This window comes from Cervus canadensis, chromosome 1 (assembly GCF_019320065.1).
Source record: "Cervus canadensis isolate Bull #8, Minnesota chromosome 1, ASM1932006v1, whole genome shotgun sequence".
In the NCBI taxonomy this organism is placed as follows: Eukaryota; Metazoa; Chordata; class Mammalia; order Artiodactyla; family Cervidae; genus Cervus; species Cervus canadensis.
The window spans coordinates 122139832-122157727 of NC_057386.1; the positions used below are offsets into that span (position 1 = coordinate 122139832).

The following is a 17896-nucleotide window of genomic DNA, read 5'->3' on the forward strand; positions in this document are numbered from 1 at the left end:
GAGAATTTGAACTAATCCTGTCTTGCTTTTGGCCTCCGATTTAGTCTTGAGGAAGGAAGTAAAATGCTGATTCCCAGCCCCTCCCTGTGATTAAGTCAGGATAGCCTGAAAGTGAAAAGTGTAAATGAAGTCGCTCAGTCGTGTCCGACTCTTTGCAACCCTGTGGACTGTAGCCTACCAGGCTCCTCCGACCATGGAATTCTCCAGGCAAGAATAGTGGAGTGGGTTGCCATTTCCTTCTCCAGGGGATCTTCCCAACCCAGGGATCAAACCTGGGTCTCCCGCATTGGAGGCAGACACTTTAGCCTCTGAGCCCCCAGCGAAGCCCCAGGATAGCCTAAGCAGTAACAAATAAGCCCCTAAACCTCAGTGGCTTAACCTAACTAAGGCTTATTTCTGTCATGCAAAGTCTGATGTGATCCAGGCATCTCTCCTCCATCCAGTAGCTTCGCTGTTTGGAAGGTGTGGCCTCGAAAGTCACTGTGACAGAGGGGGAGAGGGAGCTGGAGATGGATGGCACACAGATCTGACTGCCTCAAAATGGAAACAGTATATATCTCCCCCACTCGGAGACCATTGACCCCTGATGATATTTATGACCCCAACTTAACTCAAGGGGAAGTCAGACATCTGTGCATGCTTGATGAACATTAAGAATCTCTGTCATATCCTAATGCTTTCACCTCCTCCTTTCTTCCTCTATAGGACAGAACCCCAGAGCAGCCCCATGGTCCCAGCTCAGGATGGACCCTCGGAAAAGCTGAGCCAGCATTTGGCCTCCAAGGTCTTGGGCACCAACAGCTGGGACAGAGGCAAAGCCTGCCGGGAGCCCAGTCCCGCCACAGCACGCAGGTGAGATTCTGCCCCCATCCCTCTCTCTGATCTAACGCGGAAGTTCAAGTTGAGGACGGAAAAACGAAGTTTATTTCTCTGACCACTCTTCCCCTCTGTCTCTTGCAAGTTCCTCTTTGAGATCCTTAAATCAAATCAAAACCCATCTGAGAATTAGTTGGAAGCTATGAGTACTAAGAACACCCTCCTAATTCTGTGTACCATTTCAGAGGATTCATAGACTCCCGAGGCTAGTGAACAGGTGTCTAAGTAGTTAAATATTTACCCCCTATGATTTTTATTTTTAACCCGCTAAGAGTGAGTCTCTTGAAGATATAGCTATATGATTTTTGTTGACTGTCAATGCAGAGATGTTAACATGTATTCTAATTACTTATATCATTTTTTTCCTATTAACTATAAATACCAGATTCTTAGAATGGAATTAATTATGGCAGCATTTTTTGATGTTTTATAAAGAGTTAAGTAACTTCCAAAAGATCAGCCACACAAACAAGTTTGAGAAAGCAGCTGGTTTTGTGGGAAAGCTCTCAGGATAGTAATCACACAGGCCTCAATTCATATCCCAGCTCAGACACTTCCTAACTGTGCACCCTTGAGCCAGGCAGTTCAGCTTTCTGAGCCTGATTTTCTTTGCCTGTAGAATGAGACAGTAAAAATCATAACACCCTCAAAGTGCTTTTGTTAGTATCAAAGTATATAAAACATTTGGTGCATAGTAAGTGAATATACAGTAGCTGTGTTACTACTAATAATGACAATAATAGTCTTATTAATATTCTCTTTTCCCAGTGAGGTTCAATGGAGTTGGCCTGTTTCAATTCCCAAGCAGTTTTTCATCCAAAACCATATCTTTTTGCCGTGGGATGGATACTGCTTTAAAAAAAAAATCCCTGGAGCCTGCCCCAATTATAAAAGAAGATAACTTGACTTCATTTAACTGCAGCCTGAGCATTTGAATTTAATTGAACAGGAAATAATTATTCCTGAGGAGTGGAGGTTTTTGAGGTTCTGTGAAGCGATATGAGATATGTATCTCGTTACATTAGACCTTGGCAAATATACTTTTAATAATCAGCTGCTACTTAACCTACCTTTTGCCTCCCATTTAATTTCCAGCAGGAACTACAGACACAATGTACTGGGGAGGGAGGGTGCTGAACTGCCGATTAATTATTTAAAAACTGATTTATTTACCAAGGTGAGCCATTTGCAAATTCAATAATAAATCTATTAAGGAGAAGTTAACCTCTATAACTCTGTTTTAAAGAATCAATTGGTGTTTGGGTAACGTAGAGCATCTGTCTCATTAGGTCAGCATTGGCTCCTTATTTGCGGCGTTTAACCTGAAGTGCAACCAAATCAGCCATGAGGTGGTGATTAGGTATTCACTGTGGGTCCTTCACCCTCCAAGGAACTGGATCGTCTCTCAGCTACAACAGCACCAGTTGACGGCTCGGGGAACCCTGGGTCCTCTAATGCCTTGTTCTGTGTTCTCCTCAGTGCCTCCCGCAGCAAAGACTTGACGCCGCTACCTTCCTCCAGGGGGAAGAAAAAAAAGAAGAAAGCTACCCGGAAGAAGAGAAGGAGGTGAGGGATCCAAGGGGCCATGACACCCTGAAGATGGGGGAAGGGACAAAGGGGTTCTTGAGTTAGGCAGTGACTCCTCTGGGATTCAGATCCCCTCTTTGCCTCTTAACTTGCTGTGTGACCTTGGGCAAGTCACTTCACCTCTCTGAGCCTGTTTCCATTTCTATAAAATGGTAGAAATACTTACTTCTTGGGGTTTTGTGAGTATTAGACAAGAAAGTTGATGTGGAAGCAGCTGTCACAGTGTCTGGCACATAGTAAATGATAGTTAATATGAAGCATGATCGTGACCATTAGTATTTACTTCTTTATGTATTTTTGGAGAACTCACTTTATGTAAGTGCCATTCCAGGCACTTTGATCTCACATAGTTATAGTTGTTTTTCTTGTGATGAGAAATCTTAAGATCTAATCTTTTAGCAACTTTCAAATACACGGTATTGACTCTAGTCATCATGACTGCTTTATCTTATAGTTATTATCCCCATTTTACAGATGAGAAAATAAAGGCTCAGAGAGGAGGTGACAGAACCTACAGACACTTGATTCTAGGCTCCTCAATTGCTTCTACCACTACAAAAATGCCAAGGATAATGGACATTTTATTTTTTCCAGCTATTGACTCTTTTGTACCATATGAATTTTTTTCTATACACAATACTTTTAGTTTTTTTGCGTTTAAAATTGTTTTCAGGCTTTCTTCTCTGCTATAAATCCCTACACTAAAAGCAAGTTGTGTTCCAGGCCCCAAGGGGTGGTCAGAGAGATGTTTCTTACATGACCTCAGTCCAGTTGCTCAGTCGTGTCTGACTCTTTGCAACCCCATGGATTGCAGCATGCTAGGCTTCCCTGTCCATCATCAACTCCTGGAGCTTGCTCAAACTCATGTCCATCGAGTCGCTGATGCCATCCAACCATCTCATCCTCTGTTGTCCCCTTCTCCTTCCACCTTCAATTTTCCCAGCATCAGGGTGTTTTCCAATGAGTCAGTTCTTCACATCAGGTGGCCAAAGTATTGGAGTTTCAGCTTGAGCATTAGTCCTTCCAATGAGTATTCAGGACTGATTTCCTTTAGGATTGACTGGTTTGATCTCCTTGCAGTCCATGGGACTCTCAAGAGTCTTCTCCAACACCACAGTTCAAAAGCATCAATTCTTCGGCACTCAGCTTTCTTTATGGTCCAACTCTCACATCCATACATGACTACTGCGAGAACCACAGTATTGACTATGGTCAACTGACTAGGTCCATTCCACAATGGACCTTTGTCAGCAAAGTAATGTCTCTGCTTTTTAATATGCTGTCTAGGTTGGTCACCGTTTTTCTTCCAAGGAGTAAGCATCTTTTAATTTCATGGCTGCAGTCACCATCTGCAGTGATTTTGGAGCCCAAAAAAATAAAGTCTGTCACTGTTTCCATTCTTTCCCCATCTATTTGCCATGAAGGGATGGGATCAGATGCCGTGATCTTAGTTTTTTGAATGTTTATAGTTTTTTTGTTTTTTGGGGGGGGTGCAGGAGGAGTTTTTTTTTTTTTTCCTTTTTTTTTTCCCATTTATTTTTATTAGTTGGAGGCTAATTACTTTACAATATTGTAGTGGTTTTTGCCACACATTGACATGAATCAGCCATGGATTTACATGTGTTCCCCTTCCCGATCCCCCCTCCCGCCTCCCTGAATGTTTAGATTTAAGCCAGCTTTTCCACTTTCCTCTTTCACTTTCTTTTTTTTTTTTTTTCATTTATTTTTATTAGTTGGAGGCTAATTACTTCACAACATTGCAGTGGGTTTTGTCAAGGCTCTTTAGTTCTTCATTCCTTAGATAAGGGGCAAGTTAAAAAACTTTGGAGGCAGTATTTGAAGAAGCCTCCAGGGGGCAGCAGAGAGCAGAATCTGGATGCCTTGGGCCCCAACTCCATGTTTTCAGGGTCTCTGTTTCCTTCACCCCTTCTTTAGCCTAGTTCTAAGTGGTGAGGCCCAAAGAGGGCCCAGAGGGTAATGTGAATGAAGACCTGAGTTCCAGCCATTCTAGGGTGAGGGGTAGAATTGGGGTAAGTGGCCTGAGCTTCCTGATTTTAGGGGTGGGCAGGAGAACATGTCAAGTAAGGAAGCCAAAAAAAAAAGAAGGAAGCCACAGGGATTAGGCTTCATTCACTCATTCCTTCATTCATTCAGTGTGTTTGGGAACAGGTGCTCTGATTCCCTAAGTCAGATTGTTTTTCAACCCTGCATCTCCACCTGCAGACATGTTTTATTTGACCTGCAAATTGTTTTTTGTCTTTTTAATGATGGCCATTGTTTTAAAACCAGGAGATTTCAAATGAAAATATGTTCTCTGAAAGCTACTATTGAAAAGGCAAGTGCTGTAGAAACCCAGGCCTGCATTCCTCCCTGAGACCTTCAGCTAATCTGAAAAGAAGCCATCCCCCTAGGTCAGGTGCTCCCTGGCTTATCACAGGCCCCACCACTCCATACCATCTACCCCTCAACCTGCTGCATCCATTTAAGCTGTCTGAGAGGCAGGTCTCTGTTGGCATTGAGTTTGCAACTACAGATATGTTTCAACCTTGGTATTTCATCAGTGGGAGAATAGGAAACTTAGAGCGAGCAGTGACATGCCTGAGGTGACTTGTGAATTAATGGTAGAGTCAAGACTGGAACTCAAGTCACCTGAACTTCAGCCTGGAATCATAGTCATGATTCTAGGGTATCTGTTTCTCGGGTAACCCCTTTGTGGCAAGGACCCATGCTGAGAACATCCTGGCAAGATGTCCTGCAGAAGTTTGGTCTGACCAGGGAGACAACAGGGTGGGGCAGAGGAGAGACCTTTAAAGCATACACAGTTTGGGGAAGGGCAGCAGACAAAAGTAAATATTGTGGTCCGACCAGGAGGGCAGGTATGGGGTGATGCAGTGATTGAGAACAAAGCCCCTGGGATCAGAGAGGCTTCAATTTGAATCTCAGCTCTTCCACTTCTTGGCCATATTTAGGCAACTGTCTTTAGGCAAGTCACTTCACCTCTCTGAATCTCACTTTCTCTGTCTGAAAAAGGAGGGTAGCAATTGTACCTACCTAAGAAGTATGTAGAAGGATTAAATGAAATAATACATATAAAACACACAGTAACATTTAAGACAAAGTATCATCCTCGATATGTGTTCCTGGAAGAGCCGAGGCTGTGTCTGGGAACTGGAGAAAGGACTGATCCTGGCCCTCAAAGCCCTCCCTCAAGTATGTCTTCTCTCAATGGCAGGTCCCCATCTTATAGCCCATCACCTGTCAAGAAGAAGAAGAAGAAAAGTTCCAAGAAACATAAGCGACACAGGTACTGTCCTTCTTCTTCTGCACACAGGGATGCCTCGGGTGGGGTTGGGGTGGGGGCAACAATGGATGGCACTGAAAGGTCACTTGGAGGCTTATCGTTTCATTTATGAAAAATACTCATCTGTGTATGGTCTTGTATTTGTAACTTGTGTAACTTGGGACTCCTGTTGCAAAGACCAGAGACCTACTAACACTAACTCAGGCCTGAGGGGGATTTGTTCTGAGACCAGCCAGGTCTCAGTGAAGAGCTAGAACCAAAGCTAACACAACCCAAGCCCAGTTCCATAGTGCACACGGGGGCACACCGACCCTGTACCCTGTTCCCGTCTCTTCTTGTCACAGGCCCGATCACAAGAAGATACTGAATTTCTCTTGTTTGTTATTCTAAATTCCCATGGAGAGGCCTTTCTGATAGATCCAGCTGTGTCCTAGAGAATGGGATCATGTGAAACATTGCTTCAAGATTGTCCATGTTTTGGACATACCTGTAGACAATTACTTGTGGACTGTAGTTAAGAGGCATTAGGAACTGAATACACATTCCCAAGGGTTTCCCAGGTGGCTCAGAGGTGAAGAATCCACCTGCCAATGTGGGAGCCACAGAAGACTCAGGTTTGATTCCTGGGTTGGGAAGATCCCCTGAAGAAGGAATTGGCAACCCACTCCAGTACTCTTGCCTGGAAAATCCTATGAACAAAGGAGCCTGGTGGGCTACAGTCCATGGGATCTCAAAAGAGTTGGTTATGACTGAGTGACTGAGCATGCACACACATTCCCAAAGGTGCTCACTATACACACGTGCATGTACACACACACACACACGCACACAAGTTTGTGGGGAAAAATAAAAGACAGGAAAGCTGTACATGAAAGGTCTCAAATCTGTGGTTCATGGGCCAAGCCAACATTTTGCAATACAAAACGTTTTCCAGCACTTCTGTAAAATCAGAAGCTCTCTTCATTGGATCGATCTTCCCACAGGCAGTCATCCGCTGGAACTGAGGAGTTGCTGTGCATTTAGACAGTGCCAGGGTGCCACACTGTCCCCAGTTAACCTGCCTCCCCCATCTATACACATTTACAAAGCTAATTTGACCCCTGGAGGGCAGAGGGTTTATCTTCGTAAGCTATTTGCTGTGGTTGGCTGTGGATGACAGGGAAAGAGTGGTTTATATTTTATTTTTGCTTATCTGTATCTTCCAATTTTTCTACACCAGTGGTGGATTACTTGTGCAATTAAACAATCACAACAGAACAAAAGGTAAGAGGTCATTTGGGTTCCCCACCCTGCCACATCTCACCCCCACGTGGCTTTTCCAAACCCAGGGGTGTGGTCAGCTCTCAGCCCTTGTTGCCAGATGGTCTCTACCCAGTTTGATCTCACAGATTATGTCCACCACCTGTCCAAACACGCCCACTGATCCTGTCTGAATTTGTGCTCAGTACAGGCGTGAAAGTGAAAGTCGCTCAGTCATGTCTGACTCTTTGCAACCCCATGGACTATACAGTCCATGGAATTCTCCAGGCCAGAGTACTGGAGTGGGTAGCTGTTCCCTTCTCCAGGGATCTTCCCAATCCAGGGATCAAACCCAGGTCTACCACATTGCAGGCAGATTCTTTACCAACTGAGCCACAAGGGAAGCCCTTAGTTAACCTGGTATTTGAAATCTTTCCCAATGTGGAATTCTTTGATGAGGTGAGGGCCTGCCCGTGACCACAGACTGCCAGCTTGTCACCTTCCTGTGCTGAGCGATTTGTCACAGTTTAGGGGTGGGATGGAAAGAGGGAGCATTTTTCTATATGGATCTTGGGAACCAAGTGGCGTCTCACTCAAGGGCTTCTCATATGAAAGAGACTTGGCCAGAGGATTAGAAACAGACTTTCTTTGGGGGGCTACAGTTGGCTCAGGGGTTGTCAGAAGTTTAGAGGGAAAGAAGACCATAAAATGGGAAATTAGGAGCGGGAAATATGATCTGATTCTTCTCAAACCCTCGTCTACTGAGCATCACTCTAATCTTAGTCCATTTTCTCCAAGTTCTTGAAATGTTTGGTTAATGATATTTGACTTTTTGGAACTGGAAGCTAAAGGTAGAGGATGCATTGAACTTTTTCTTCTCCTTCAATTAACTAAGGTTTCAGGGTTAAAAAAAAAATCCCTTTTTCACACCTGTTTATTTAATACCCATTGTATATCATGAATGAGGAGATTCTGGGCCCCAGGAACAAAACAGTAGCCAGAACCCAGTCCCTGCCCTCGAGTTGCTCACATTCTAGTGTGGACAACGGTAGTCATATTATGAAGAAGTCTGTACCCTAGTGAGGCTCAGCTCGGCAGCTCACTCAGGGCTTGTGGGAACAGAGAAGGGGACACCAAACCAGCCTGAGGGGACTGGAAAATGCTACAGGAGGTGACATCTGAGAATGAATTGGAGTTACACAGTGAAGCTGTGTGGTCCTGGGCAACTTAATTCCTCTGAGTTTCAGTGTCTTTGTCAAATGGCTATCAGTAGTACTTTACAGGTTTAGGGGGAAGACTGAATGAGATTGTGTGTGAGCAATGCTTAGTACAGAGCCGGGACCCCAGTAGGAGTTCCACATGTGGAATCTGGTTGTCCCTTGAAGATGTTGATGATGTTGAATCCACAGCTAGGGAGAGAAAGAACCAAAGTGAGGCTTGGGGGAAGCGAAGAGGCAGAGGGACTCTCTGTCCTGGCCTCCTCATGCAGTCTTTTCCAGAACGGGCTTACTGACAAATTTGGGTGAGGATTGAAACACTGATAATTCAAAATGCAGGCCAGGGTTTCTCATATGATCTTCAAATCTAAAAGAGGAGGAGGGTTCACCAGATGTCCTGGTCCCCTTGTAGCTTGGCCACAAGTGCACTGATAGGAAATCCCCTGGCAGTCCAATGGTTACGACTCCGTGCTTTCACTGCAGGGGGCATGGGTTTGATCCCTGATGAGGGAACATCCCAGGAAAAATAAAAGTTATAAATGTGCTGATACAACCATCCCAGGAAAAGAAACCCAGACTCACATTTATTTTCTTCCCCCACACCCTCTGTTCCTTTCTTCTCTCCTCCTTCCTCATCTTTGCTCCCTCCCTGTCTCTCTCCCTTCCTTTCTCTCTCTCTCTCTCTTCCTTTTTCCCCCCTCAATCAGGTCATTCTCCAAGAAGAGAAGGCACAGGTAAGCATCTTGTTGTCTCTGGTTGCTTGCTCGGCTTTCTGCTTTCCTAACCAAGTTTAGGTAGCATCTAGGGTCCAGCTCTCAGCCTCCACCTCTGTGTTCACTCCCTCTTCATCTTCCTGGGCCTCAGTTTCCTCCAAAATGAAGGCCATGATCTGGTTTCCCTGAAAGTTCCAAGCCAACTTTCAATTTCCACCAGGCCACATGGTTGCTGCTAGGCCAGTTCCTACTGATCCTTCTCCCTGGCAAGCCTTAGCACCCTTACCAGGGTCTGTTTGACCATTGGTTGAAATCTGGATTGGGAACCTTCCTTGGTGGTCCAGCGGTTAAGACTCCACACTTCTAATTCAGGAGTGTGTGCATGTGTGCTTAGTTGTGTCTGACTCTTTTGTGACCCCATGGACTGTAGCCCACCAGGCTCCTCTGTCCATGGGATTTCCCAGGCGGGAATACTGAAGTGAGTTGCCATTTTCTCCTCCAGTGGATCTTCCTGACCCAGGGATCAAACCTGCGTCTCTTGCATCTCCTGCATTGGGAAGTGGATTCTTTACCAATGTACCACCTGGGAAGCCCCCACAATGCAGGCAATATGAGTTCAATACCTGAGTTCAATGTGAACTCAATGAGAGTCAGGGAACTAAGATGTGCAGCATGGCCAAAAGAAAAAAAGAAATCTTGGGTTGGGAATGTAGAGAAGCATCACCCCACCAAAGCCTTCCCAGATCCTAACTAAGGGATAGAGGCCTAATGTTGGAACCACGGGGTAAACACAAATTAAGCTATAACCTGTGGGGTACTCACTATAAATTAGATCCTATGTTAAGCCTTGTCCACATGCATGGGTATTTGATCTCTATACATCCCCATCACAACCCTGTGCAGAGGATATCTTTATTATTTCCATTTTACAGATGAAGAAACTAAGACTCAGGCGATGTGGCCGGCATGTCCACAGACACACAGTCAGAGGAGGCAGAGCCAAAACTACAGCCCAAGTCTGTCTGACAGAGGATCAGGACAGCCTGCAGTGGCTTCCTCAATAACAGTAGCACAACTGCAGCCACTGACAGAGTGCAAAATCCTTTCATTCATTCAGTTAACAAGTAGACACTGATTACCAAGGTAATCTATTCACTTAGCCCAACAGCTTAAGCAGTGACCCCACTTCAAGGGCAAGGAAACTGGGTCTTTGAGAGGACAGGTAACCTGCCTGATGTCACACAGCAACTCAGCAGCAGAGCCAGGAGGTGAACTTGGTCTTTCAGTGAGGACCTGGGATCTCCATTGCCCAGGCTGAGTCCCAGACACAAAGATAAATCCCACAGCTCGTGTCAAGATGCAATTTCAATTGGATGAAATCAAATTTCTCCTTCCCAGGACTTAGGCCAGTGATGGGTTCCTGGTGATCCCCTGAAGCCAGTCTGGCTTGAATTATCAAATAGAATTTGCCTTTGGGGCCTCTATTTGGTGATGCGGAGACCCTGAGTCATCATTGTCCATTCTGCCTACACCCCAGTACTCTGACTTTAAAAGAAAAAAAAACTTAAATATTCATGAGCAGAACATTTCAGAATCTGCCAAACTTTAGGAGGCTTTAGAATATCTCTCTGGATTTTCCAGTCTTTTCTTATAGAAAAGACTACAACAGTAGTCAAGAGGATAGGCGCTAGGGACCCATGATCTGGGGCCACATCCCAGCTCACCGGTAAGATCCTGGTGAAGTTTCTCAGCCAATCTGAGGCTCAGTTTCCACTTTCTGTAAAATGAATACTTATTAAACATGCCATAGGTTGTCTATACATGTTAGTCGCTTAGTCATGCCCAACTCTTGTGACCCCATGGACTATAACCCACCAGACTCCTCTGTCCATGGAATTCTCCAGGCAAGAATTCTGGAGTGGGTTATCATTTCCTTCTCCAGGGAATCTTCCCAACCCAGGGATCGAACCCGGGTCGCTCGCATTTCAGGCAGATTCTTTACCATCTGAGCCACCAGGGAAGTCATAGGTTGTAGGGAGAATGAAATGAGATTGTTGACAAAAGAGTGAGTGCTTCCCCATAATAAAGCCTCAAAACATTGCAAATATGGTTACCTTTACTACTGCTGTTGCCATTAATCTACCAAAACTGATCTCGGCATCCTTTATTCCCTGTCAGTCTGTATGTGTGGGCTGGTTGCTCTGGTTTTAGAAACGATCCGTGTCCATTCCCAAACTGCCTGGATCTAGTGACCACCATGTGTTAAGCATTTTAACTACTTTATTTTTATCATTCGCTGGAATTTTGCATCTTTTAATTAATTGGCCATCTCTCATTCAGCTCCTCCAGCCCAAAAAGCAAAAGAAAGGAAGAGAAGAGGCACAAAAAACAGTATGTACATTCCACCTGCAATGTACTGTCAATCTTGGGAGGTGGGGGACTGACCTCTGAACGGCCAGAGGGTTAGAATTGCCAAAGAAAAAAGGAACGGGAGAGGGGGCAGGTGGGCGAGAAGGGAAAGGAAGGGGAAGACCAAACAACAGAACTGTGTGTAGACGAGCAGCTATGGGTTTGGCATGCATGGGTGTGTAAGGTGGTGTTTGCTGTGTGTGTGTGCATGTGTGTCTCTGTGTGCATGCAAGTGAATGGTGTACATGTCTGTGCCCATTGTGTGTGAGTTCTGTGTGCCTGTGTGTGCGTTGTGTGACATTTGTACCTGGTACGTATATGCATAGTGTGCACTTTGTAAATATCTGTATATTTTTCTATTACGCAAATGTTTGTGTGCAATGTGGGTGCCTAGTGTGTATGTATGTGTGATATATATCTGTGTTCATAAGAATGCATCACGTGTGCCCTTGCTTACGTGAGCATGAACTTAAATAGCGTGCATATCGGTGCTATCTGTTACAGTGTGTTAGTTCCATGCCCTTGGTGTGTGCACTGCTTATTTATCTGTGTGCATTACTCCTAGGGAGGGTGTGTGTTGGGGGGTTACCAATACACAAGTGTGCTGTGTGTGCACGAGTGAGTAAGGGGGCTTGATCACATGCGTGCGCATACATGTGAGTTCCAGCCGTGGTCCCTGGGCTTAGAGCATGGAGATACTGGGGGAGCGCCTACCCCCAGCCTCGGTCCCCAGCTGGTCCTCGGTTTATAGCCAGTAGTAGAAATTCAAATCAGCCAGCACTGCCTGCAGAGTTCAGTTCCCAGCCAAATTAAAAGTAAATTTGGTTACAACCCACCTACTTTATACCCTTGCAAATGTTAGTGCGTGTGTTTTCCAATCAACTAATATTTTATCTCCCACCAAGAAGCTTCTAAAGTGAGAATCAAAGGCAATGGGATGAAAGTCAGTGAGCTGCAGGGGAGGGAAAAGAGGAAGCAGGCACAGAGGGAGGCGCTCAGCTCTGCTGGCCACCCAAGGTCAGTGTGAAAGAGGGCATTTCAGGCACCAGCACGGGGGCTTGGGGAATGCTCCATAAAGAGGCAGCAGAGCTGTAAGTTAGCTCAGGGAAGAACTTCCTGATCATCAAGCTTGTTCAAGTCAAGTCAAGAGGCAGTCACTGGTCATCTGTGTCGAGCATATGTTCATCCTAAGCATAGATAGAGCATCTGTTCTCAGAGACATGAGCATCACTTGTCTGAAGGGCTGCAGTCTAGACAGTCACTAAGCAGGGCCTGGGCCCAGACCCCAGGAGTTCTGGGAAAATCATCAAAAAAAAAAAAAAAAAAAGGAAAAAATCACTGAGATATGGACTGCCTGCCTGAGGGCAGTAAAGTGGCTACCTTGCCCAGCACCAAGTCTCAGAAATCACAAGCAGGACATAAAAGAAGGTTCTGAAAGCCAGAAAAACAAGAGTCAGGAGAGGGAGAAGCAAGAAACACGAGGCACCCCTGAGATAAAGGTGGTTGTTCTTGCCAAAACCCATGGTTGGTTAAGGCTGCGTTTAAACAGGGAACCATTGAGTAACTTGCTTCCACTTGTTCAGCGTCCCTTAGAGAGGCCCTAACAGGGGCCAGGCCCTGTGTGGGGCCCAAGGACAGAGATTAGGCAGACATTCCTCCCAGTCTCGAGCACTTACAGTGCAGCAGGACACAGGGGAGACATGGGACTGGTCTTGGCACCACAGTGGCAGACGAAGCTCAGGGCATGGTGGGACCCCAGGTGCAGGAAAGAGGGCATGGTGGTAAGAGGAGGTTTCCTGTGAGAAGGATGGAGATAACCATTCTAGGCTGAGGGTCAGGCAAGTGGTTTAAATCTCTGTACCTCAGTTTCTGCATCTATAAAACGGGAATAATAAGAGAATCCACTTTGTGGGTTGTTGTGAGGAGTAAATGAGTCCACTTAAGGAAAATGCTTAGAACCCAGTGCCTGACAGGCAGTATGTGTTACAGTTTACCTGCCATGACCATCATCATCCAGACATGATACAATGTGGGAAATGTGTGAGCCAGAATACCAGCACCTCGGTGTCACTTGAGCCTTGCAAACCAGGACTGTAGATGCCAGGCAAGCAGGCTGGAGAGCTAGGCAGGGGCTGGCTCCTGAAGATGCCTGGGGTTCAAGGTCAGAGTCTGGACTTGACATGAGGACAGTGCAAGGGTTTTAAACAGAGAAGGGGTCACAGGACAAGATATACCTGTGTAAGAATACCTGAGTCCTTTGTTGGGATAACCAAGTTACCTTTTAATAGAATCATCTCTAACCACCCCTTGGCTTCCTGACTTGACCCAAACTATTGACATTCCTTGTATGTCCCCAGTGACCACTGCCACTGCTATTGCTACTTCTAAGTCATCATTATTATTTAGAGAGAGCCGAAGTAAGTGGTAGTGGTAGCAATTACACGTGCTGTAATTCTTGTTGATAATGACATTTGTAACTCACTCTGAAAGTGGGCTTTTGACTCCATGCTAAGAATCCAGACTTAATTTTCCTGATCTGAGTTACAGATTGGCAGCCCAAAAGCCTAATGGATTCTGTAATTGTGTTTTGTTTGCCCCAGGCAGTGTCTTTTTTTTTTTTTTTAATGAGCTTCCATTTAAAATAGGAATAAATTACACAAAAATCTCCATTTCTACATTGACTTGAAAAGTTAGAAGATCAGGTACCACAGTACTCTTCTGGGGGCAAAGTCACTTTCTTTAGCCCGTGCCCTCTGGTTGGTATTTTTTGAGTGCTCGACTGATTCACACATTGTGATGTTTGACTGGCTCCTGAAATGGAGACCCCTGCCTTAGGCAAGGGAGAGGTGATGGGTGCAGGTGACATACACCCTGCTTCCAGAGGAGCCCTGGGGACCAGGCTGTCTCCCCTAGACGACCCCCTCTCTGCTCCTTTGTGTTCGGGATGGCCAGTTACAAAGATGGGAAGTGAAGGTGATGCAGGGAGTGGGGCGTGCATGACCTTGGGACAGTTACTCAAGTGCAAGGGAACGATGTGTGTCACAAGATCAAAACCTCTCTCTCTCTCCTCTGATTCCCTCCTTCTCATCCCCCACCCCCTCAAGATCGCGAAGCCGGCCCCGAAAATCTCGCCGCCACCGCCATCACCACTGCCCCTCACGGTCCCAGAGCTCAGAGTCCCGCTCCTCAAGCTGCGACAGCAGGTAACCCCCGCCCCGAGGCGTCTCCTCACGCTGACCACAGCGCAGGGCCCAGCTAAGACACCGTCACCGTCAGCTTTGCCTCCACAGTCACTGTTGAGGAAGCCGCTTCCCAGCAGAGGGGCAGCTCCTGCCTCACGCTTGGGCTGTCACCACTTCCCTGCAGAGGGGCTGCAGACAGAAGGACTTGCTGCCTCCACTTACAGGAACAGCGGCCACAGGACCTGCTAACAGTGCTTCCGTGGCCAGGTGCTAAGCACTCCTCATGGTCCACTGCATGATCCCCTCTGCAGCCCTAGGAAGGAGGCACTGTTGTCATCCCCACTTTAGAGATGAGGAAACTGAGGCACAGAGAGGTTAAGGAACTTGCCAGGCACTTAGCTGCTAAGGCACAGAGCTAGGCCTGAACTGGGGCGTCTGGTTCACTTGGCTGTCTCTCACTCGGGGTTGTTCTAAGCACAGAGAAGCTAAGTGACCTATGAAAGGCTACATGGCACAAGGTATCTAGTTCTGTGGCCCTTCCAAGCCCTCTTGCTCCTAACATTGACCCTCTTTATGCTGACACATTGGCTGCCCTGGCCTGAGCAGGGGAAGAGGCTCTTGTGGATGAGAAGAACAAGAAAAAGAGGGAGTGGGGCTGCGTGGATGTTGGTGTTTGAAATTGTTGAGACCATTGGGAATGTCAAGGGCCCCTTCATGGTACCAGGCCAGTTTCCGGATGTCAGAGGCTCCTTTATTCTTTCTTAAGTCCTTCTCACACTTGGCCTATGTAGTCACATAGTCACCTCACCTAGGAAGATTTAAAAATCTCACTGTCCTGGTCCCACCACATTCCCAGCTAAGTCAGAATGTCTACAGGAAGGAAGAGGAGGAAGAGAAATAGGAATCTAAATTCTACTCTGAACTGGGCACTGTGCTGCAATTGCAAATAGATTCTGTCTCTTAATCATCCCCATCACACCATGAGCCAGACCAGAGCTTCTCTGCCTTGGCTGCTCTGTGATCGCTTTGGAAGTCTAAAAATACCAGTGCCTGGATCCCATCTCTAGACATTCTGATCTAATCCAGATGAGCGTGGAGCAGGTGTGAAAGCAGCCCCTGACATTGAGGACTCTCCCCAGTAGCTGTGGTGTTCCCACATCACACAAGGCTGCTCTGTGATCCTGAGTGATCCAGACAAAATCAAGACCCTCTTGGAAGCAGGTGCAAGCCTGGACAAAACAGGGACTTTGTCCACGACCCCAAAGTGACCCTGCATCTCTCCATTCTCCATCTTTACCAGTGATAGCCTTGACCTCAGTCTAGTCTCCCCTCCTTCTAGCTAAGACTGGTGAAGACACCCAATCAGAGAATTACCTCTGTTCCCTGACAGCATCCAGTCAGATCAAAGCCCCAGAGTCCCCGACCACATGCTCCTAATAGATTCTCTCTGACCACCCCCCACCCCGACAGAGATGTCCTCCACTCGCCCATGGTGCGTGTTCTCCATCACTGCAGGGAGCGGTAACGAGGTGCTTGTTTGAGCACAAGGTGCCCCCATTGGCCTTTGTCCGGAGGGCGCTGACACATTGAGTTCGACTGCATTATTGACATTTACAGCTGAGAAGCCTGCGTGTTGGTGGGCAGAGGGGCGACTGGCAGAGCTGGTGCCAGGACCCAGGTCTGTGTGACTCAGCCCGAGCCTGGGTGGGAGGATGGTGCAGATCCCGCTTGCAGCCTCTCAGCGACCACACTACCCTTTCTAAGGCTTACCGCTTCCGAAAGGGGCACATAGCACAGGCCCTCGCCCCAGCCCTCCTGCTCTCACGCCTCCTGCCGCTGTTGCCGCCCGAGCTCCCCAGTGCCTGTTGCGCTGAGGGACACTCCAGCAGGTGTGGGAGCAACCTGAGAGCTGGCCCTTGGGCCACTCAGGAGAAAAGTGAGAGGCCCTAGAGCAGAGAGGGACACTCCAGTACAAGAACCAGAGGCACTGGTTCCCACAGGGCCCTCGTTCTGCCACTGCAAGCTGTGTGATGTCAGGCAGGCTCCTAAACATCTCTGAGCCTCAGCTCTCTCATCTGGGAATAAGAAATAATACCTGCCCTGTCTGTCTTTGAGTTGGAGAGAGGACTGTGAAAGCACCTTAAGAAGGGCTTACAAATGCCATGAAAATCCATAAGGTGTTATTTTTATCACTACTGTGACTCAGAGCTAAACAGTAATGCCGAGTCCAAATACACCCTTTCTAAGGAGTCAGAGATTCCTTTAGTTTCCACCACAGACAGGCAGCCAGATCTACATCTGACAAGCTTGCAGAAGGCATTTTTGTCGTTTTCATCAGATTTTTTTTTTCAAAAGTTTTGGGTGACAGTCAATAAGATGCCTCTGTTTCACAGATGGTGAAGCCAGATACACAAAGACACACAGATATAAGCAGTTACATTTATAGACAAACACATGAAAACACAGATGGACACACCCAGACGTACACACAGTCACGTACAGACACAGACAGGCAAGCAGAGAGATAATCACAGGCACACAAAGGACAGTAAACTGAATCAGGATCATCGGGACCCTTTCTGTCTTCACAGCTGCATCCCCAGCCCCCACAGCAGTGCCAGGTACATGAATACACATTTGTCAAACCAACAAATGAGAGAATTAATGAACACGATGGGTGGGTGGGCGGAGGGATGCGTACATAGTTTACGCGGACACACCGAAACACACTCTGCTGTCCTCAGATCCTATTAGTCCTTCAGTCACCTCTCTGCCATGCTCCCCATCAAAAAGCCCTCAGATCTCTCTGCCCTGCATCCAGGCACCGTGACCGGTCCCCCGAGGGAGGGCGGAAGTCCCGTCGAAGGCACTCTCGTCGCTGCTCCAAGACCCTCTGCAAGGCCAGCCCAGAGGCCCGGTCCAGCCCCCAACCCAGCCAGCCCCTCCAGATGCTCAGCTTCCTGTCAGCCAGGGGTGTAGTAAGTATTCCGCACAGCCTCCTCTGCCAGTCTTGGCCGGGACACTTGGGGGAGGTGGAGGCACAAGTTCAGAGCAGTGTATGACACATTTTAATTCAGTTTCGGGCAAATATCCCACTGGTTTCAGACCTCCTTCTTGGTTTAACTGAATGGTCATTCACCAGCCTTTGGCAGCACTCAGCTTGGAGACTTGGCAAGTCGGGGTGTGTGTGGGGTGGGGGGAATGGGGAAAACATGAAACACTGAGGCTCTTTATCAGGGGAATGGTGAAAATACATTTTGGTCTCCAGAGTGACATCTGCAGGAGGGCATGTGTGAGACATTGTAGGAGGTTTCTTTGGGGAAGAAGGAGAAGAGGGGTCTTTGATGTAACAGAGGCACTGCAGCTTTGCAG

General features: G+C 47.0%; 1 protein-coding gene across 2 annotated transcripts in view; it reads left to right on the plus strand.

The window, feature by feature from the left end:
• The window catches only part of SRRM4 (serine/arginine repetitive matrix 4), a 169964-nt gene that overhangs the window by 121453 nt on the left and 30615 nt on the right, over positions 1 to 17896 (plus strand). Inside the window, exons 2-8 of one of the 2 annotated variants that reach the window (XM_043440285.1) lie at positions 706 to 852; positions 2356 to 2442; positions 5696 to 5767; positions 8928 to 8954; positions 11274 to 11324; positions 14447 to 14545; positions 17346 to 17502. In XM_043440285.1, the coding sequence (XP_043296220.1) occupies positions 706 to 852; positions 2356 to 2442; positions 5696 to 5767; positions 8928 to 8954; positions 11274 to 11324; positions 14447 to 14545; positions 17346 to 17502 (640 nt within the window). Of the gene's footprint in view, positions 1 to 705; positions 853 to 2355; positions 2443 to 5695; positions 5768 to 8927; positions 8955 to 11273; positions 11325 to 14446; positions 14546 to 17324; positions 17503 to 17896 lie in introns of both variants that reach the window. The other variant, XM_043440276.1, reaches the window with a different exon arrangement.